Here is a 23,123-nt window from a genome sequence, read left to right as displayed (position 1 = left end):
ATGCAATTTTCCCCATTGCATTTTGGATTTCACTAAGTTGTATACTTTGCCTGGTTGATGTAGCTATAATATCAATATAATGCTGATTTATTTTAGCTTACATAAATGAAGTATTCTTTTATTGTGATTCATTATTTCTGGAATTTAGAAATGTCTCATGTTCTTTTGGTGGAATTAGCACACTTTGTTAAAACAAAAGAAGGATTCCCGGGATGGAATAAAATGGTTATGTTTTATTCATTCTTGTAAAATAATAAAATATATTCAAACAAACAACAAAATTTTTCAACAATCTATATCATATATATCTATATGATATTCAAGTATTTAGTTTGTTGCAATAAGAAATGATGGCATTTCAGTCACACATAATATCTGTATTAGAATTTGTATTTCTGGCATTTCTGGTTTTAAAAAATTGAGCATACCTTAATAGAATACTCTCTTCTTTACTATTATGCTTTTAAATGCTTCATGGACCTGAGTATTCCTCAAGGTGTAGATGAAAGGGTTCAGAAATGGTGTCACCACACAATAGAAGACAGATACTACTTTGTCTGTATTATGGATATCCCTTGCTGAAGGCCTCACATACATATAGATGACTGAGCCATAATATATTAATACTACACTAAGATGGGCAGTGCAAGTGGAGAAGGCTTTATGCCTTCCCCCACTGGATGGCATCCTCAGTATAGCCACAATGATGTTGATATAAGACACTGTAATCAAGCAAAAGCAACCCAAAACCATTGAAGAAATGGACATGAAAAAGAAAAATTCAATGAATGATTTCCCCCTACAAGGAAGAGTCAGCACTGGGGCAAGATCACAGAAGAAATGGTTGATTATATTGGGCCCACAGAAATCCAGCATAGCGAGAAAAATGGTTGGGGGCAAGGGAGCAAGGAAAGCTCCCACCCAACACCCAAGAATCAGCGATTTACAGACTCTATTGTTCATCACTGTGGTATAGTTCATAGGGTTACAGATGGCTAAGAAGCGGTCATAAGCCATAAGCACCAGCAGGAAGTTCTCTGTCAGGCCCAGGAAGAGGTTGAAGTAAAGCTGTGTGAAGCAACCAACCATGCTGATCACTTTCCTGTCTTTTAAGAAGTCGAACAACATTTTGGGGATAGTGTTTGTCATGTGTCCAATTTCTATCAAAGACAAATGGCTTAGGAATAAATACATGGGAGTTTGGAGCTTCCAATGTAACTGAACAATGGTGATAATTGTGATGTTCCCACATATGGCCAAGATGTAAGCCAATAGGAAGAGTGCCAGGAGAAAAGTCTGAAGCCTTTGAGGATTAGAGAAACCAAGGAGGATGAATTCATTCACAGAAGTTTGGTTTTCTGAGATCATACTGTATCTGTTAATGACCTTCAAAATAAAATTAATATAATATATTCTTAATAACAAGTAGCAAAAACCTAGCTTCAGACAGATATTAATAATATATGTTATGGTGTTTACACTCACAGGACAGCTGTGGATTACATTTGTAATGTAACAATAAGTTATTTTTCATCTATGTGTCATACCCTAGGGCAGGGGTAGCAAATATATTTCAGGCCAAGGGCTGCACTTCCACTTGGGCAACATTCACACAAAGAGTGTGAACATAGCATGAAAACATAAGAAGAACCTGCTGGATCAAGCCAGTCGTCCAACCAGTTCAGCTTCCTATTCTCACAGTGGCCACACAGATACCTGTGGGAAACCTGCAAGCAGGGTCCAAGCACAAATGCACTCTACCTTTCTGAGCTTGCCAGGAACTGGTATCCAGGAGCATACTGCCTCCTACTTGTAGAGGCGGAGGATAGCCATCATGGTTAGTAGCTATTGATAGCCTTATCCTCATTGAAGTTGTCCAATCCTCTTTTAAATCCGTCCAAGTTGGTAGACATCACTGCCTCCCATGGGAACGAGTTCCATAGTTTGAATATGTGTTGCATGAAGAAGTGCTTCCTTTTATCTGTCATGAATCTTCCAACATTCATCTTCACTGGATTTCCATAAATTACAGCCTTATGATAGAGGGAGAAAAATGCCTCTACCCACTTTCTCCATGCCATCCATAATTTTATAAACTTTTATGTTGTTGGGTCTTATTTACCTTTTCTCTAAATTAAAAACTCCCAAATGCTGTAACCTTTTCTCATGGTTTAGTCGCTCCATCACCTTATTTTATTTGGTTTCCATTTCCAGAACCTATCCCAACTATACTGTCTCATTTAGAGGTGATGACCAGAACCTTACATGTTGTTCCAATGAAATCAAACCATTTATTTGTAGAACAGCAGTTTTATTTTCATTTTTAAAATAATAGTCCCTAGCATGGAATTTGACTTTTTTATATCTTCCACACACTGGGTTGTCAACTTCATTAAGTTATTCAATTTCACTACAAAGTCTCATTCCTGGTGAGTCACTGCCATTTCAGGCCCCATAAGTGAAATTAAAATTCCTCCCTTCCCTGACATATATCACTTTACTCTTGTTTATGGTGAATTGCATTTGCCATCTTACTGCGTATTTACTCAGTTTGGATAAGTTAGAGCTCTTTGCAGTCCCTTTTTGTTTTAACCATCCTGAAAAATAAATTATTCATACCCCAGACACAAAGATCTCAGACAAGTCTCCCCTCTGATTTAATTCTAATTAGGTTTGATGTGAATGTCAGTACTTCTTGATATGCAATTGGATTGTACGTCCATTAGTACTGATTTTAATTGATATGGGCTGCACTCCTGCTCCTTTCATACATAGTAAGCAAAATGCAGAAGGACCGCAGTTCACCATAGAATACAGAAAAAGCTGCTGATTTACAGCACAATACTATGCACATCTTTGCAGAAATAAGTCCCATTGAGTTCACTGGGGCCTACTCCCAATTAAATGTGTATAGGATTGCAGTCTCAGTGGGGAAACCTGTTTTTAGGAAAACAAATGAATGACTGAGAGCTGTTTTCTGATGATGCTCAAAGTTATTAACACTCTACCAAATTTATTCCCCATTCCAACTCTTGCTACATTGTACTTTTACCTGGGGTCTTCTGCATGCAAGACATGTGCCCTGGGACTGTGCTATGATTCAGACCTCTCCTTATCAGTTTTTTACTTGAGCAAAACACCAAGATGCTTTCAAAAAGACATTTCAAGTGACCATTTCAAAACAGAATTCAACTGGAAACAACATGCAGTGTTTAAATGCCCATGTTCTGAAGACCCTGAGAATGTGACCTTTTTATATTCTTCTATTGAAGCAGAAAGATTTGCAAGTACTCTATTCCAGTGTGGGCCATTTACACTCCATAGTTTTTGCACAGATTTGTTTTGAGAGAATCTATTAAGGGTCCTTAGGGCAATGGGCAAGATGGCCCATCGCTATATGTTCCCCCAACAAAACAAAAAAAATCTTACCTTTTTTGTCAGTGTGCCAAAGGGATTTTCTTGCCCAAGTTAGTCATTGTCTCCCTCTCAATATGATTTTTTTAAACAAATACCCAGGACAATTCGTCCTGCCTTAATTTCTAAAAGAACCATGGGAGGTTCACCTATACACCCTTCCTCAGCTGTCTCCTAGATAATCTGAATGCACACACACATCATAAGTACTGCAGATATCTGAAGATGCATTTAATTTCTCTCAAGAATAGAAAACTTAGCATGGAAGGCAAGAAATAAGTTTTATTCTAAAAACAATTACACCAAGTATCACTGTGAAGCATTAAAAATACAACTATTCTTAATCTAAAGAAAGATGGCAGAAACCCAGGTTGTCTATAGTTAGATCATCCATTAGTATTGCTTGGTGATCTTCTTGACTTCTAAAGCAACATTGTGAGGTAACTATTTATACACTGATTCTAATGCAACAGGGTCAACAACACCATTGATGTTGTTTTCCTATTAATGTATGGCCTGTTATTTCTCAGTAGGACTGGTTAATGTTTTCATTTCCCATAGAGATTCCCCTTTGGCCCATGGGACCCAATTTATGAGATACCAATCTCATAATGATTTCCTTTCCTTGAAATTGTTGTTATAAGAACTTGGTGCTGGTACATTGGAAATAACTTATTTCAATTATCCCCTCACAATTCACATGCCTCACATCAGAAATGACAGCATATGATTCTCAGTGTTTAGTGACAGTAAGATAGAATAAATAAACATGATCAGGTATCTGGAAATAACATGTAGACTTGAGAAATGTTGATGAACCTCATGACTTTTGGGGTCAGAGTAAAGACCAGAATAAATGGGTGATAGATGGACGTATGTACAATTTAGTTGCCATGTTTAGCAGTTTTGACTGATTCATGTTGATGTGTATGCATGGGAAGGGAAAGTGAGTAACTTCACTGTATTTTCCTTCCTTATTTTCAAAATATATTTTGAAATTAACACAAACCTAATCTGAAAACATATAAATACATTTCTAGAACTTGCCTTTTTCATGATACCCCCCCCCCCCCATTTTTGCTTTATGCTTTATTCTGGAAGATGAGCAGATATGCTTTATTCTGGAAGATGAGTTTAGGGTCAAAACAGAGGTTGATTTCTGATGAGAAAATGAAGAAGATGCCACAAAGATGATACTAGTCGGATTTCCTTATGAGATGCCCTTTAGTGTTAAGACTAGGTTTTAAAATGACAATATAACATTTTGGAAAAAAGATACAGCCAAGTAAACCTGCAGCAGAGGCTAAGATGGAGAAGATCTCCACAGCTACCATGTATTTCCCTTTGGCGCTGAGGTAAGTTGGAACAAAGCAGACCCAAACACTGCAAAACACCAACATGCTGAAAGTGATAAATTTAGCTTCATTAAAACTATCTGGCAGGTTCCTTGCAAGGAAAGCTACCAGAAAACTGATAATGGCTAAAAGGCCCATGTAGCTGAGGACACAATAAAACATAGTGACTGATCCTTCATCACACTGAACTATGATCTGTCCACTTTCAGAGTGCATGTCTAAGCTCGGGAAGGGAGGGTTTGCTCCTAACCATACAGTGCAGATTACAAATTGGCCAAGGAAACAGAACAGGACAATGGAGTTGGCTACTCTTTTCCTCAGCCATTTCCTCATATTGCTTCCTGGCTGTGTGGCTTTGAAAGCCAGGACCACAGTGATGGTTTTGGCCAGCAAAGAAGAAACAGCAGCAGAGAAGATGAGCCCAAATGCTGTTTGTCGGAGAAGGCAGGTCACTTTCCTTGGCCTACCAATAAAGAGCAAGGGGCAGAGGAAACAAAACAGGAGAGAGACAAGCAGAATGTAGGTGATATCTCGGTTGTTGGCTTTGACAATTGGAGTGTCTTGATGCTTAATGAATATTTGAAGTATCAGAGCAGTGACTAAAGACAACATGAGGGAACAGGTAGCTGAAGCCATTCCCAAAGGTTCTTCATATGAGAGGAAGTGAATTACTTTTGGAATGCATTGATTCCGTTCTTGGTTGGAGCGTTGCTCATTTAGACATCTGTCACAATGATCTGCATCTTTTAAAAGAGTAGAAACTGTCAGTGATGTAAGATACCAGGTGAAATCAAAGTAGAATCAGGGAACAAGGATTTTGTGGGCAAAGCCCATGAGAAATGTATGTAGAGCAGGGGTAGCCAATATTCTAGATATTGTTAGAATACAGTTCCCGTCATTCCCAGCCAGCATGACCAATGGTCAGGGATGATGGGAGCTGGAGTTCAAATATATCTTGACCACACCACCTTAAGTAGCCCTGATACAAAGTTTTTAATATTTAGTTGTTTTTAATATTTAGTTGTTTTCTTTTTGTGGGGAGGGGCTTTCAGCTTCATTGCTGCTAGGCTTGCTGAATTTTAACTTTGTTGCTTACCCAGAGGAATAAGTTGGCATTCATGCACTTCCCTTCTTCAGGCTATAACTTATGGTAGTTTGTATGAAGATTTCTCTTTTTAAAGTCAGATTTACAGTGCTGGGAATGGCAATACATCATCATGCAGTCTCATTCTCAGGGGCATCCCAGCCAAATGTTATGGAGCCTGGGCATTTTCTTTCCATCACCCTAACTCTTGCCTACTTGTCCACACACCTTCGCTTCATGCAAACTGGGTTGCGAAGTGGAGAAAGAAATTTCACCCAGCCCCATACTTAGTACTGAAAGAACTATGGGACTCCAGGACTTTCCTACCTGTCTGGTTAGAAATCATCCCTTCTGGGCATGGAGTGCAATCATAGCAGCAGACTTGTTTACCCTCCTGAACTCTCTGGCTGTATCCAGGATGGCAGCTTTCAGAACACACAGAACGGGGCAGGGCCTAAATAGAAAAATAAGGTGATTAAAGTATTGTTGGTGGAGGATGCTAATCCTTCACTTGGGGTAGATAGGTGTAATCCTGTGAATAGTGACATAGGGAACACCAGAGACTATTGCACTAGTTGTATTACATTCTTACCCCTGACTCAAATAAAGGTCACACTATTTACTGGCATATGACTAAGGAATGACACATCACAATTCTGTTGGGGGCAAATTTATCCATGCTATCCTTCCTTCCTTCTATTATTTTCATATTTAAATAAGAAAAGGAAGGGGGGAAATCACTGAAAGTGAAGAACGAAAGAAAAATTTAAAAATACTAATAAAAAGACAACAACAACAAAACACTATAGGTTATTTTGTGGACATAGTAACCATCAGAACATGCATCTTAAGTTAAAAGTATGAATTCATATAAACCCTCTAGATGTCGAAGTACGTATTCAAGTGAAATTGATGTCTATAGAAAATATGCTCAAATGTGATTCCCTCACACCATTGTATAATAGATGGTGGGCATTCAAGGGCACATTCTAGTGAGGCAAAAACTCTAAAGGAGGGTACAAAGCAGAGGAAATAGGAGTGTGGCTTAGTGAGAGTCCCAAGTGCCAGTTGCAGGGGGTTAGAGGCTCCCCAACCTTTCTAGATATCTGGGGGAACTTCTTACACTGCTGATGTCTCCTCTTGCATGTGGGTGGTGCAGAACTTATGGCTTATGAAGCATGACACAACGACTTTGTTATTTGTGCATATAATATTAATGACTAAAATAACCCACCTTGTTGAACCAACTGTTCCAAGTTATTGCATTATCTTTAATGATAAACTTCTTGTGTACTGATGTATGGGAGTCCATTATTCCAATTTTAGCTCGAATGAGGGATCCATTAGGGAACACATAGCAATTCACAATATCATATCCAGTTGTAGACTCCTGGTGCTCATTAAAAAATATCTCTTCCCCAGCACTATTGTTAAACCTGATGTTTCTTAACATATGGTGTAGCTTTTTTTAAAACAAAACCAAACAATCACATCATATGGTAGGGATTGTTGGAGAAATCTTAGAGCCTGGAGAATGATCAAGGATGATGGGATTTTCAGTTCAAATTAGGGAGGGCATCAAGTTGGGCAAATTGACTTTGGTCACATCATCACCATCAGGATCAGCATCATCTATCAATAAAAGAATAATAAATATTGAAACATGTTACCTGCTGCTGCACATTCCTCAGTCCGAATCTGCTTCTTTCCCCCAACTTTATGTGCTTGGAGGTGGATAAGTGCATTTCATGTAAAACATGTGCTATGACATGAACAGCATTGTAGGCACTATAGCTCTGACCAGACATGCTCATTTCAAACACAGCTCCTGGCAGAGACTCCAGGTGTTCCTCTGTTGAACATCTTATCTCACTGGTCCTATCAGAGTAGATAACTCCACAGTGAAATACTTTCTTGTAGAATTCTTTCATGAACACGTCTTTTGGATGATATCGCTGAGGATTAAAGGCCTTAAGAAAATCTTGGAAACCTGGCACAACAGTTGTGTGAATTGCGAAAGCCAGAGCACCATGGAAATGTTTTAGAGACCAGAAACTCTGAGAGTCCACTGCAGTAAAGTCCCACTGGGCATTCATGATCCAAACTTTCCCTACGAGAGCCATTTGAGCACCTTGAAAATTCACATCTATCCAGAAAGTAAATAGGATTAGGGATTGGGAATCCCCACATACAACAACCACATTGGCTTTGGTTTGAGAGAATGTGTGATACATTTTTGCCTCTTCCTTTTCTATATCTGTGTCACTGACAGAGGTTATTGCCAAGATACTATGAGTGAAAGCCACGCAGAGATTATGCTGAGTGAGCAATCCCTTCAGAGTCTGAACAAAGGTTTCTCCACTGTGATCATCTGGGGCAATGAGACCAACCCATTTCCATGAGAAATGCAGGAGTAACTGGATTACCCCTTTAATCTGCATGACTTCATTTGGTACCATCCGATAGAAGAAAGGGAATCGGGTTTTATCACTTAGCACTGGATCAAATGAACCATAACTGAGCTGGAGGAGAACACAGGCCACATGTAAGGTGTTGATTTAAAATTCTTTATCTGCAGTCCTTCCGGAAACAGTATTTCCCATCCAAATAACTGTAAGGCAAAACTGGATGAGGTGCTCAAGATCTGTATTAGCAGAATGAGGGTTTAGAAGTTGCTGTTAGCATTTATGAAAATATATAGGTTTTCTATTGTGTGTGAAGAGCATCTTTAAGAGTAAGGCGGGAGGGGGCATTAAAAAAATAGAAGCAGGAAAGGTGCAGTAACTGGGAAGCGCTCAGAAAGACATGTCCTGAGATCAAAACATTTTGTTTTCAAGGAGGACTAGAGACTTACTCCCCCCCCCCCCCCCATGGAAGCTCAGAGATCACTTCTTTGCCACTTGGCCTAATTTTATTTTATACACAAATGCAGTGGCTCAGAAGCATCAGGTACTACAGGTCTATGTAAGTGTCAGCATTGGCTACAGTTCAAGATTACTTTTTACATTCTTTTTTGAAATAATAATAATAATAAAATGTTTTCATTTAGACCATGGAACCCTTTGTAATTATGGGCCACACATTCTTTGCCACTCGGTATGATTAGTTATTGACTCAGTAGATCACATAGCTGCATTACGTTACAATTGTGTCAACTAATCTTTTTGAAACCTTTTTTAATTTCACTTATTTCTTTTATATCTGCCTGTCATTATTAAAACCCAATGAAAGTTTTTGAAAAGAAAGAAAGAAAGAAAGAAAGAAAGAAAGAAAGAAAGAAAGAGGCTCAAGGGCATCCATGGGTTGGTGATCCCTGTATTAGACATTACTAGTGAATACCCATAGATGAAGCATACTACATTGATAGCTTTGGAGTTACTCACTAGTACAAGCACTCACTAGTAAAGCCTTACCTGTAACAACAAACAGAGAAAGTTAGCCACATAAACATATTCACTACTGGAACTGGAAAAGACTAAAGTTAATTAGGTTGGTCTTATATTTAACAAAATCTAATATATAGTATTTAAGTATCTATAAATGTAAAATATGGCTGGCAAAGATTTGCAGGTTCAAAAGGTCTTCCTGAATAATACCATGTTTAGAAGATGCCTGAAAGCAAACTGGGATTATATCTGCCAATCCTCTGTTGCAAAAGAGTTGCACAGGGCCATTTCGATGGGTTTGATGGAACATAGTCACTGAATGTTCAGAAGGTACCATCTTCAGTCCTGTGCATCTAAAGTTCAAGTGACTCATGACAAACACCTCTTTAAGAATTTGCTGAGCTGCTGCCACTCAGAATAGACACAAAAGATCAATAGCTGGTTCATTATATACACATGGGCATTCACACAGGAATTTTGAGCGGGAGGCAAGATTGGGGGAGCAATGCTGGAAAAAAGGATAAAGCTAATTTCTCACACACAAGGATAATCATGTCTACATTTTGTTTCACATCTCAGGTTCTAAAAATACTAGAAAATCTCTCTCTCTCTCTCTCTCTCTCTCTCTCTCTCTCTCTCTCAACAAAGGGCTCATCAAGAATTGACCTCACCTTACCACTTTCCCCCAGAGAAAACTTGATCTTTATCACTCAACTGGAGCAAATGTCAGACAGGTTTTCTCTGGATTAACATTTGCTCCAATTTATCTCCCAGTAAAAGTGGTAAAGCAAGAGCAAAACCAGTCACACCTGCGCCTAGAAAGTGTGGGACAAGCAGAAAACTCGAACTCATTATTTCTTGGCACGTGACAAAGTGTGGATGAGTGGAAAGCTGGGAATCTGAGGATAATACTTTACCATGGAGGAGGGATTGTTCCCTATGGACATTTATGTGCAAAAGAATGACACATTGTTCATAAATCAAGAAACCATACTCAGGGGGAGGGGAGTTCTCACCCACAGCTTGCCCTCTGAGTCCAAGTAGGGGCTTAAATTGCAAGACATGTAAGACCATGAATCCCAGTGTTAACTTCTGTTGACTCAAAATGGTAAGGAAACAAAAAAAAAAAATATGAAACTGGCCCTTTGATCTCTAATGTAATATTGTATGTTGTTAATTTCAAAGGGTTTTGATTTTGTGCAGATCCATGGCATTTGTTTTGCCAGAAGAAAGTCTGGCTAGCTGTCTAGCTATCTCCATGTATCCATCTCTAGCCATCTCCATCACTTATCTTTTGTAAGGTCTGCTAAGGTAATTATAAGCACAAGCATATATATAGTTGCAATGAATCAAGTGAAAAGAGCTAAAACATCCAGGATGGGGGAGGAAAATATAGTGAAAATTTTGCAAATGTTCTTGAAAGCCTTGCAGGTTGTTTGCTTACATGAAATTCTGTTTCAGCCAATATAAACAATATAAAAAAAACCATGTGTTTGGGTGTATACATACAAATAGCAGCAACACATATAAAATGTGCACAAAGAAATGAGGGTGAATGCTTATTATCTTGCAATCAGAATGAATGCTCAATTAAGACTGCAAATCTAACCTTTACAGTGCTTTGTCTAAGCAAATCAGGATGAATGTTTAATAAATGAATCATTTTGATGAATTAATAGTCCTCTGAAAGTACATGACCCCTCTTCCCAATCCAAAAGTCCATACCTGAGCCATTTTGTAGGTGCTCGCAATATTTGATATTTCAATGGAGTTTTCAGATGCAAGTCCCCCAACAATCGCCAAGACACTATTCTTTGTATCACAGTTATAATTATTGGTCCTAAGACCTCCTGATGTGAGCAACTGCATTGTTGTGAAATAAGTGAGTCTTCCATCGCAGAAGTTGTCAAGTAGACGGAAACCCAGGGTGACATTAGGTAAAAGCTTTGGATTCTTGTTGACTTCAATAATGGCAAACCAAAAAGCCAGGAAATGTTGGATATTCTTAGGTAGTATCCTACAACATGGATTGGACTGATAGTTACAAATTTTTCAGCTGGCAACTACTTAAAGAAAAAATGTGAGACATGCCAGTACAGTATTTCTAATGCGTGTTTCCAATGAAAGAGGCAGAACTAAAAATATGAGATTACATTGACCATGCAACCTTAATTGCATTCAAATGTGAACATCAAAGTGTAATGACATTTGCATACGTATATAGTTTTGAGTTATTGAATTGCTAGTATAAGTATTCAATAAACAATGAGCCATAAAAAATTATATTTTTCTTATTCATTGCACAAAGTCTCAAAATTTCACTAAACCCCCCCCCCCCCCCACGCCGAAGTAAATGCTTTTCTAGTGTTCAGTTTCCTTGGAATGGATGTCAGCTGAGACTGTAGTGTCTTTGGGATATACACATAAGATGCAACATGAACATAGGTGTGCATTAACAACCAAAACCATATTGCTTCTTCCATTTGGATCCAGCACAGATGGCAGCATAGCAACCCCTGCTGGTGCCTGGGGTGGAGCTTTTTTTAAGAGATCAGCCAAAGTTGTTTAGCTTTTTGAAGGATGGTCAGTGGCTCTGCCATTCTCTTTCTGAGAATATTTGCATGTAGATTTTGGCATACTCTCTGAATCAGCTATCATATTAAAATGATTTCTATTTCTTTTTTAAAAAAAATATGAACCAGAGAATTATAGGGCATCTTCATGTGATTAAGCCCTTTGAAAATTAAATAGATAATAAAAAATAGATACCAATTAATTTTTGAAACACGTGTGCAGGTGTGGGGTGAGGGGCTTTTTTGTATTTATTCAAATGTAGCCAAGGACATTTTTATATTTCTAAAAAATGCATAGTGCTTACCTTGTCAGATAAATACCAGCATCAGCAGCAGATTCCCGAAAGCTGTTGAATTCAAATGCAGCTATACGGAATGAAAAAACACCACCAATAGTATGACCCCCTCGCTCATATTTCTCAGACATTACCAGATCTCTTTCTGAAGTGTGGCTACATATCATACTTTGCTGAACTGTGTGAGGAGTTAGGAGTAGCAATAGAAGGAGTAGCATAACTGTTTTGTAAACCAGCAAAGCACTTCACCCAACAATGGCCAAAACTGGATAGAAGTCTCTAGCACACAGAATTGCAACCTAAGCTACAGCAGACCTCCCAGAGAGAAGCCTTTTCTCTTTCCAAGCTGAACTTACTCATTTGTTGAAACTGGTGCCTCATTTAGCCTAATGTCATGACCTATGGACTGCACAGCACTTTTTCCTTCAGTGAACTAGCTACAGGAGTGAGGTTAATAGATCATTTAACTGCAGCATAGCACCAAAGTCAAAGCAAGTAATAGTCTACCAATATCTGCAACAGTGTAGTCAAACTGAGACGCACACACACATCTCCAACCAATACTGGTTCTTTAGACCACAAAAATCTTAGATAGACAGTATCAACACTGTCTTTTCCCACAGTCTTGACAATGTATTTCAAATGCCTTATTTATACAGGTTAACAGTTGGCAGGTATTGTATCAAACACACGCAAAATATTTTGCAAGTAGCATCTGTGTATCCACAGGGCCTCAGAAAGCAGGTGGCGGGGAGAGAAGCAATTATTTCAATAATTGCAGGGGTGGCAATACTCTCCCAACAATTGTGCTTCCAGGTATAGCAATGTAGCTGGAAAACATATCTGCAAAATCTCAGCTGTACTGTGCTATACTTTTTTGCTTTGAAAGGGAAAAAAATAGTGTAAGGCATAGGATTGGTCTTGTGAAGGGAAGCTGAGAAAGAAACGTCCTGGGATCAGAATATCTGCCTTGTGCTTTACCATATTAGAATTGGCTTTAGGACATGGATCTAAGTCTACCATGTGCTTATGGCTTTTGGGTGGGGGGGGGGGACACTTGCAAAATTAAATGTGATTTCCTCTTCAGTTAGAGAGAAGCTAACTGATTATTGCTAATGTTAATGACTCACAGAAGCAATCCATAGATGTCCCTGAAGTGCTCAGAAGAGTTTGTTCATTTGCTTATTTATATTCTGCCATTGTGCACTATGATAACTTAGATTACTCACTGAAGAAAGCCAACTGCTAATGGAGAGATATTTGATTCCATTGTCATTGTGGGACCCTTTGCATAAATCAGTCCATAATATAACTAGCAAAGCTGTGCACCCTTTCCATTCTTGGGTCACATACACAGTTTCACACACCTATAGCATGCCATATAGTACTCTCTAGTACTATACAGAGTAATTAAGAAGTACAGACAGGGATCCCCAACCTCGCCCTGCTTTGGAGAAGATATTTATTTTGCATTTATTTTTGTAGTTTACGTGTTCGGAGGCACCCCGCTGCATTCCAAGAATCATGATCTCCATTCCATCTGCATTTACAGTGGTGTCCAAACTTTTTTCAAAGAGGGCCAGATTTGATGATGTGAAGGGCCAACCAAGAGGCTGACCAAAGTTGTTGAGCTTTTACCCCAGGAAATAACTGCCACAGGGGGCTGGATTAAACCGACTGGCAGGCTGGATTAGGCCCCCAAAACGGACTTTGGACATGCCTGTCTTACAACAAGCATTCACTACTGGGTGGTGGTTGGCATGGTTTTTGCTGGGAATTTTTGCAAGTGTTGCCTCCTGGGAACATCACAATTACCTCCCGGGGCTCAGTTCCCTGCCTAACTGTTGTCTGAGAAAACCCTCACGAATGCTACCCACTATTTCATTCTTCATCAGCTCCATTTCTCCCATACACTGGGCCTAATGTGCCACAAAAGGAGAGTTCAGAAGTTTCCCTGAACCTGGAATCAAGTCATTAAACAACTTGTGCTTGTGCATATATAAACAAAACTACCAGTGGATTTAAAATTCAAATCTTATTTTTCTCTCCAGATGCTCTTCTATGTAAATAGCTGGAACAAACTGAAATAAACTGAGTTCTAGTACTAAGTTACCCAAAACAACTATGTAATGAAGTCTACCTCAGATTTTTTGAATTTCATATATAGGCATTTCAAAATATTTGATAGTTGAGTGAATAATGTATCACAGTAAAGGTATATAGCAGCTAGCAGATATACTAAACAATAAATAGTGGTAACTATTGATCACAGAGTTCTAATATTTATTTATTTAATTTATAAAAGCATTTATATACAGCTAAATCACAAAACATATCAAAGTGATTTACAACACGAGAAAGGTAAAAACAATACAGTACAATAAATGCATTTTTAATTAAAAGAAAAAAGAGAGTCATGCAATATCAGTAATCTAATCTGAAGTTTCCAGTAGTCTAAATTATGTAGTGCAAGAAGTTCTCCCCCCTCTAAGTGAAGAAGTTACACATGACCCCCTAATTAATATAAACTATACCTGAAAAGTTGAAATCTTGTGGATTATCTAATAACAACAGACAATTGAAAGGAAACACCCCCCCCCTTCATTTAATTTCACCTTCATGTTTTCTATTTAAAAACCATTATCCCAACTTTGGGTTATTCTTTGAGTAGACTGCATGCTTAATAAAAAGTGACTTGAGGGCATCTTTCACCTGCTGATTTCTCAGACTGAAGATGAATGGACTCATCAGGGGTGTCAGCACTGTATTGATCAAAGATACCATCTTATTAATTGATGGGTTGCTGCCTGAGGGCCGTACATACATGAAGATGCAGCTACCATAGCCAAGACTGACAATAATAAAGTGGGAGGAACAGGTGGAGAATGCCTTGTGGCGCCCAGAGGCAGACGGGATCTTGAGAATGGTTTTTATTATGTAAATGTAGGACACCACTGTGAAAATTAAGGATCCCATCACTGTGACTGAGGATGAGAAGAAACTCAGTAGCTCCACAAGACTAGTGTCAGCACAAGCCAGCTTCATCAAGGCTACACTGTCACAGAAAAAGTGATCAATATTATTGTTGTTACAGAAAGGTAGATTTATAATCAGGATGGTGGGAAAGATGGTAGCCAAAAAGGCAACAGTACAAGATCCGAGGACTAGCCATGGGCAGAGCTGAGTACTCATAATTGCTGTGTAGCGCAATGGGTTGCAAATAGCCACATAGCGGTCGTATGACATGACTGCTAATAGGACAAAGTCACTGCTTCCTAAGAAGAAGAAGAAATAGCACTGAGAAAGGCAAGCTGGGTACGAAATTGTTGTGAAGCCTAGCAGAAGACTAGCCAGCACCTTTGGCACTACAGTGGTTGTAATTAAAATCTCTAAGCAGGAAAGATTCCATAAGAAGAAGTACATGGGTGTGTGTAGGTGATGATCATGAATGATGATCATGATGATCATGAGGTTTCCAGATACGGTGAGCAGGTAGCATGCAAGGAGGATGACACCCATGAGATGTTCCAGCCGATGCAGTTCTGGAAAGTTAAGGAAGATGAAGTCTGTAATAACAGTTTGATTCTCTGTCATGTTTTCAAGGATTCCTGAGAGAAAGAAGTAGAACTGGTGGGTGGGAGGGGGCATTATTTATTATAAGACCTCACAAAAGTAAAACGATACAAAAATAAAAATAAAATAAAATACCACGGAGTGAAATACAATAACATATAATAACATAAAATGACAACTTGCAACTTATTTTTTTCGGGCACATAGATAATATAGCAAGGGATAAAAAAAAAGACAAAGAGAGGTAAGCCTGGTGACAGGACACACTCAAGGAAACACAACATAATCGTATGTTCATGTTTGTTGTTAAAGAATCATATTTAAAATTAATATTCCTGGAAGGCAAAATGAATATGTATGTTTCTGTGTGTGTGTGTGTGTGTGTGTGTTTCCTTTTTCTTCCAAGAGGGGAAATGGAGAAACAGAAGGTGAACTGAATAACGAAAAAGGGAAAGGCAGATGAACAGCTGAGAAGCATAAAGTTGCCTGCATGGAAAACAGTGTTTTATTGAACTACGAGGGTAGAGGTACAGCTCGGTGGTAGAGCAAATGTTTTGCATGCATTAGGTCCTAGATGCAATCCCTGGAATCTTAAATAGATTTGAAAAGGGATCTGGCTGAAAAGCTGGAGAGACGCTATGTTCCAGTGTAAAGGTTTGTAGTGGGGTTAGGGTTTTTTTGTAAGAATATGCAAGTTACTGAATCAGTCACTGCGAGTTGATAAGATTTTGCTACCTGTAGTGGCACCCAAAGGCTCTCCTCCTGCTAGCCTTATTTTACCTTTGAGACCTATATCCCCACTGTAGAAGGACGTGTGGCCTCCACAGTCACTTATGGACACACTGTTAAGACTGTGTCCATGGAAGACAATTTTACTTGGCTACGAGTGATTGCCAAAGAAGGAGGAGGAGGAGGAGGAGGAGGAGACCTTTGAGATATTCATTGATGTCCTTAACTATCCATATCCTTTATTAATGCTGCCCTTATATTCATCCCTGCATTATGTTACTTTATCCTGCTGTATGGAGGCTGCATATGGGTCTTCCTGCGGGGGGATTAAAAAAAAATTCTATTCAGATAAAAAAACCGAACACTCAACACCCAACCCACTTTGCTAAAAAATATTTTAAAAATAAATGTATTTGTAACTGACATAATATCACAGAAGATTTTAATTTTTATAAGGCATTTTGTGACTCACATAAATCATGCTCCGTGCTTCACAGGTGTTCTTTTACCATTAAACCAAATCTTCAGCAAAAAATAATCAGCTGCATTTCCAGGCGATACATTCTAAAGATGCTTGGGGACACAGAGAGATCAGAGGAATATTCATTTGTGTTCCTGCCATTGCTGTTGTAGAATTGGATTTGATCTTTTTGGAACCTCACACACTTCAGAGGTACTCCAGAATAAGCTGTTTAATAGCTTATTCAGTCAATAGAAAACCGCTTGTTCAGATGACCTCCCTGGTGCACATATGATAACTGACCTACAAAGGTTTCATATTCTTTCTAAGAGTAATTTCAGATGGTGCTAAATATTCTCTTGCTTTCACTCAGCTACTACGGCTCACCAAACGATCCTTTAACAACTATACCCTTCCAGCTGATTAAATAAAATTTGTTCATAAAATGATTCTCATGAGACTGTCAGAATCACCACAGGGACTAAATAAAATGTTATGCAATACACTAAGATCTGATGTGCAACATGTTCCATTAAAATTAATAGGATTTTAACAGCATAGTCCTATGTATGTCTAGAGATAAGCCCATCGGAATGTGCATAGCAGGGATAGGGGACATTTTTCAGTATGAGGGCCACATTATCTTCTGAGCAACTTTCCAGAGGCTACATGCTGAATCAGTTGGTTCTGAATCAGCTGATTTCAGTTCAGGATTTGGGCTTTGGCTGAACGCAGTGCACAACCCTACAATAAACAGGTCATCTGGAAGCAACCTTAGTCCTAAAATATTCATTTAATTTTGACTTGGGTTTAACATTGCAATCCCACCACATTTCCCCCCCTTGTCTTTTTCCTCTCTTGGAGTTTTTAAAATTAATATACTGTATTTAAAGTGCTTCTCATATTTCCATGACTGCTAACACAATAAGATCCAACCAAGAATTTATTAATTGATTTATTGTGGCTAAAATATATTGTCTTCAACATTTCTACCCTTATTTTTTGTTTTAAACAAAAATACAAGAGATGCTTTACAAACAATAGAATATCATCTTTTTGTTGGATGGTTCCATTATTACAGATTCTACAGAACATCTAAAAACAAATTTGAGAGAATATAGACATACAAATTTAGAACATTTTTAATAATAATTTTAAATATGTTTTGTTTGTCGTAAAGTCTAGGATGCTGTGATGAAGAAGAAATTTGGGTAAAATCCATGATCGGTCATAAAGCACATTGGGCAGCCTCAGGCCATTTACTTTTTCTCAACCTAAACTACACCACAAGGCTACCGGGGTGGGGGGATTAAAGTGAGAACCTTGTATCCTACAATTATCACCTTGAAGAAAATTAAGGGGTGTGGGTGGAATAAATGTAAATTTACAGCCCTTTTCAATCTCCTTCTTTTCTTTTCTTTATGTACTTGTTAACTGAGTCCCTAAAAACTTCCTGGACTTTCTGGTTTCTAAATGTAAAGATAATGGGGTTGAGCAAGGGTGTCACTGCAGTTGTGACCAGAGAGGCAATTTTGTTGAAGCTCATAGAATTGGCTTGGGAAGGCCTAACATAAATGAAGACAGAGGTGCCATAGCCAATTGTAACCACGGTGAAATGGGAGGCACAAGTTGAGAATGCCTTCTGCCTTCCTGTGGCAGAAGGAATCCTGAGAATGGTGTTTATAATATAAAAGTAAGAGATGAGTGTCAGTAAAAGAGAACCCAGAAGAATGGGAAGTGAGACGAGGAAGTCAATAAACTCCACAAGGCTGATGTCAGTACAGGCTAAGTGAAGCAAAGGGGCACTGTCACAGAAAAAGTGATCGATCACATTAGGGCCACAGTAAGGCAAGCCTAACTTCATCACCGTGGGAACAAGTATGGAGAAGAATCCACTCATCCAGGAACCTACAACAAGATTGACACAAACCTTCCCACTCATGATTGTGCTGTAACGAAGTGGGTAGCATATAGCTGCATATCGATCATAGGACATCATAGCCAGTAGAACATATTCAGAGGTGCCAAACAAGAAATAGAAATATGACTGACCCAGGCACCCATAGAAAGAGATGGATTTCTTTTCCAGTAGGAAGTTCTGCATCATTTTGGGCACCACTGTCAGAGTTGAACAAATTTCAATGACAGACAAGTTGCAGAGGAAGAAATACATGGGGGAATGTAGGCGGTAATCAATTATTATAAGAGTTATGATTATGGTGTTCCCAATCATTGTTGCCATCAGAATGATGAAGAATATCAGAAAAAGGAGGATCTCTATTTCCCAAGGATTTGGAAAACCAGTTAGGATGAATTCAGTTACATGTGTTGCATTCTTCCTTTCCATGTTTCATCATATTTATCTCTCCACCTAGATAACGAGAAAGCATCTTGTTACAAATGGTATCGGAACCACAGTGCTACATCTCAGATGCCTCCAGACTGCCACCATTTTGCAGGACAGCCAGCTGACTGATTTCCTGGACCTGACTTTTACTGGCTTTTTCCTGCTTTGCTGTATGAGAGAAAATAAATAGCTTAAGGATAGAGAACCTCTGGCTTTCCAGAAGTTTCACTCCAACATCCAGTAGCCATGCCCATCATAACCAATAGTCAGGGATAATGGGAACTGTAGTCCAACAACAATGGGGGGTGTCAGTTGTTCCCCATCCCTACCTTATCTTATGCTTGGTTCCCAGAAGTATATTCCTCAGTTGCTTATAACATTTAGGAATGTCTTGAGTCACTCATAAGAGACATAATGTCACAGAATGATCCTATTATTAAATGTATATTTTGACTTATCTCCAAAGAGCTCAAGGTGATGAACATCCCCCCCTTTTATCTTCACTGTCACCTTTAGACATAGATTAGGCTGTAAAATGGTTACTTGCCTCAATGCCACCCAATAATCTTTGTGGCTGAACAGGAATTTAAATGCAGATCTCCCTTGTCTAAGTCCAATACTAATCACCAAACTTCTATATATTATAGTTAGTGTATACATTCAGTTAATAATCATAAATACCTTGTTCATATAAACATACACATTGCTTCACTGATCTACATTTAATTGCTACTTAATTGATGACTAGTAGCTGGAAAAGTCATTTGGAAAACATTGCACTGGGGTGATGCTAGGGCATACAATTTTTTTTTTTCCTGTGGCAATATGTTTAAACATGAAAGTCACTCATTAGAGATGTGTGCTAGCTGGCCCCAATTGTACATTACTTGTATAAATGTACACGTGCACATTAAATCAAGCTTAATTTGTAAACTAGTCATCAAATTTCTCTGTTTGTGCATTTGATCCTGTGTACTATTATTTCTTTATTTATTGTGATATAGATAATGAAAGTGTCTGGACAACAAGTGCTTAATGCACACACAGTTCCAGTTTATAATGTTGCTCCAACACTAACTTACCTGCTGCATATGAAACAGTTTAACATAATGTCCTAATGTATGTGTATATGCACTAGCAGCATTTGTACATTTAAGGCTAGAGAGGGCAAATTTCATATATTTGTGCTATAAATTTTTAATATCAGGGTTTGATTGCTGTTAAGTGGGTATAAAATTACACACTAGGGCAAAGGACACACTAGGACACACACTGCAGAGGTTCCCAAAAATTGAGAAAAGCATTAACTTCCTTTGGAAAACTCTTTACTTTTGCAGTATGTTCTTCCAATCCAAATATCTCCCTAACCTCAAATAAACAAGCAGTAGTAACATGTGAGTTACATGAAGAAGGATGGGCAGCTACCATTTCGATCAACCAAACCTTTCCTTCTGATATCTACATTAAGACATCAACCACACACCTCAGGATGCTAGTGCCTCTTACATTTACTTAGTTGGGAGACAGGGAAGCCCAGTAATTTTGATGGGCTTTACCTCCAACTACTTGTCTTCATGATGGCAGTCTGCCAGAGATTGAATCTTAGAATATTTACATGGAAATCATTACATGGAAATGTAGTCTGCCATTGAGCTATATCACCTCATATGCTGGTATGAACATCAGATAGAGAGATAGATGATAGATTTTTGTAATTACTCACTTTCTTGTTGACTGAGTTATCCATGCTTACATGTCCATCAAAGAAGAAAAATAAAATTGTTTGCCGTATGATGGCTACTGCCAGACCATTATGGACTAGTTCTTGTAAGGAAAATCATACGTGTTAAGTGTTTCCTATAGGTTCTGTAATAACAGGTATATGAACAAGTTAAGCACACAATAAAAAGGACAATAAAATAAGTCTAGAATTTAGCATGTCTGCATTTCTTGTTAAAACATGGACAGTTAAGTGGCATAAATCCATGAGTTCTGTGTGGAAAGGAGCACTAAAGTTCTAGATTTAACATATTTTTTTATCCACTAGCAATCTAAAACCCCATGTGTCTAGCGATGAATCCTGCTAAGAGTAAAGTCTGTTCTGACCTCCATAAAGCACTAGAGCACCTTGCTGAAAAGACTGGTTCCAACACCAAGTGTTTTGAAAAACTGACCTATTTGACTTTAAAATTAGTTCCTGCAATGGCAAGAAAAATGGCAACCTCAGCCCTTCTTTCTGTCTCTCTACGTGCATCAAAGATGTCTATTCAATCCCCACACAACCTGAATAAATAAACAAACTAATTAATAAAAAAAGTCCTTGGAGGCCCAGTTAGTATGGATATTACTCTTGGGGCGATGCTGGGGGGTACAATGCATACTTCAAAATATTCTAGACTAGAGTTATTAAGTGGGAAGCATAGCAAGGCCATCAATGCTGACCAAGTGACCAAGATAGGGAGCTAGTGGCAAGAATGTGGTCTCCTGAGTCTAAGGCATCAGCAGCATTCAGAAGGTATCATTGTGTGACCAGGTGCTGCAGCCCCCAGCCCCCAGGGATCATAAGAAAGGAATAAAGATTTTGACATTATGGAATTAAAAATTAGGCCACAGCATTATTAAACTTCCGAATGTAGGAAGACCTTGGCTTAGGCCTTGTGCGTGTATCCCTCCCAGCCTCCCAGCTGGGGGGAACTGGGGCTCGTCAGGGTAAATGGGATATGGGGGTGCTCTGTGAGATGTAAGTGTAGCAGGCAGCCAAGCCCATATCCCCGCATGCAGAGTAGTTCACTGACGACCTTTCAGTGTATGGCCAGTGAAACCCATTATATATAACCCCTTTAAGAGTGGTCCCTGGAATCACCGCTGCAGGGGGGTGAATCACCACTTCAAACCTCCCCCCCCCCCATTATAGGGAAGAAAAGACTAAAGAATTCCACCCAAGGCCATAACCGCCAAAGTTATGATTAATTGCTACGGTGAAGACAAAACCTGCCAATGCAGGAAAATTCCTTCCCGGTCCTTCAACAGCTACCAGTCAAAGACCGTAGCAGCTAAACAGGAAGAAAAAGTTAACTCGCAAACAAGAAAACATTAATCAAAGGGAGGGTAGGGAGGGTGAATCTCCTAAGCCGACTGCCTGGATACTGTCGGCTCCACCCCCTAATTATAAATGGGGTTGGCCCCGCCTCCCAGCAAGAAACTTGATTACTGAGGCTGGGCACGAACCTCCAAATAATATTACTGAGAGGCAGGCCAGCCACCTCTCTACTAGATAGTTCCCTGGGAACTGTAGCACCGCGTGCGAGCCTGTAAAGGGCTCCCACATTATAAAATGTGAATGTTCATTTCATCTGAGTTACACAGACCTCATGAAGGAGTTTTAGCGCTTTGCAAGCAGATTCTTTTGCATGCAAGGAAGCTCCTCATGAAGGAGCAGCACCATTTAGAATTGGACAGCTGCTAAGTGATAGAATCAGATCCTGCAGAGTGTTGGTGGATTTCCTCCTGGCTTTTTTATATGGTTGTAAAAACAAAACAAAACAAAACAAACCTTTACCGTAACCCAAATGGCTTTGTGGATGGATTTGGGGTGAGGTGGGTGGACTCCAGACTAGACCAAGGCAAATCTGCCCAATCTTGTAGTAGGAAGGGCATAGACAAGGGCTTCAGGGCAGATTGAAATTTTTGTGCACAGCTCTAGCATGCAGTACCCATTTGTTTGCAAAATTCCCTGTCCCAACACACAATCAGAAGTCTCTTTCTGTTTGCATGTAGTCCCTAGTTACTGTTAGGATTCTTGCCCCGTGTTGCAGTCATGGGATTGGTTTTTTATCATATGACAGTGTATGTTTTCATTCCACATAGTGGGAAGTGACAGAGACAGGATGTTTATATTACTGTGTT

General features: G+C 39.0%; 4 protein-coding genes across 4 annotated transcripts in view; 1 reads left to right on the top strand and 3 right to left on the bottom strand.

Annotated features, from left to right (window-relative positions):
- LOC310691042 (olfactory receptor 14A16-like) overlaps positions 1-23,123 on the top strand; it is a 242,514-nt gene that overhangs the window by 141,725 nt on the left and 77,666 nt on the right. The gene's annotated exons all lie outside the window — the stretch shown is intronic.
- On the bottom strand, positions 430-1,368 carry LOC310691634 (olfactory receptor 6C4-like; the record flags this gene model as incomplete). The annotated part of the gene is made up of 1 exon (XM_083471494.1): positions 430-1,368. One exon carries the CDS (start codon positions 1,366-1,368, stop codon positions 430-432), a length of 939 nt encoding a protein of 312 aa, XP_083327620.1.
- LOC310691633 (olfactory receptor 6M1-like) lies at positions 14,749-15,644 on the bottom strand (the record flags this gene model as incomplete). The annotated part of the gene is made up of 1 exon (XM_083471493.1): positions 14,749-15,644. Exon 1 carries the CDS (start codon positions 15,625-15,627, stop codon positions 14,749-14,751), a length of 879 nt encoding a protein of 292 aa, XP_083327619.1. The 5' UTR covers positions 15,628-15,644.
- LOC310691046 (olfactory receptor 6M1-like) lies at positions 18,267-20,999 on the bottom strand (the record flags this gene model as incomplete). Its single annotated transcript, XM_083470645.1, has 2 exons — positions 20,941-20,999; positions 18,267-19,241 (listed from the first exon to the last, which is right to left on the bottom strand). The coding sequence occupies exon 2, from the start codon at positions 19,215-19,217 to the stop codon at positions 18,267-18,269; it is 951 nt and encodes a 316-aa protein (XP_083326771.1). The 5' UTR covers positions 19,218-19,241; positions 20,941-20,999.

The sequence above is a fragment of the Podarcis liolepis genome (genome assembly GCF_965112155.1).
Source record: "Podarcis liolepis genome assembly, chromosome: 13".
Lineage (NCBI taxonomy): Eukaryota > Metazoa > Chordata > Lepidosauria > Squamata > Lacertidae > Podarcis > Podarcis liolepis.
This window is presented reverse-complemented; position numbering and strand designations above follow the sequence as displayed.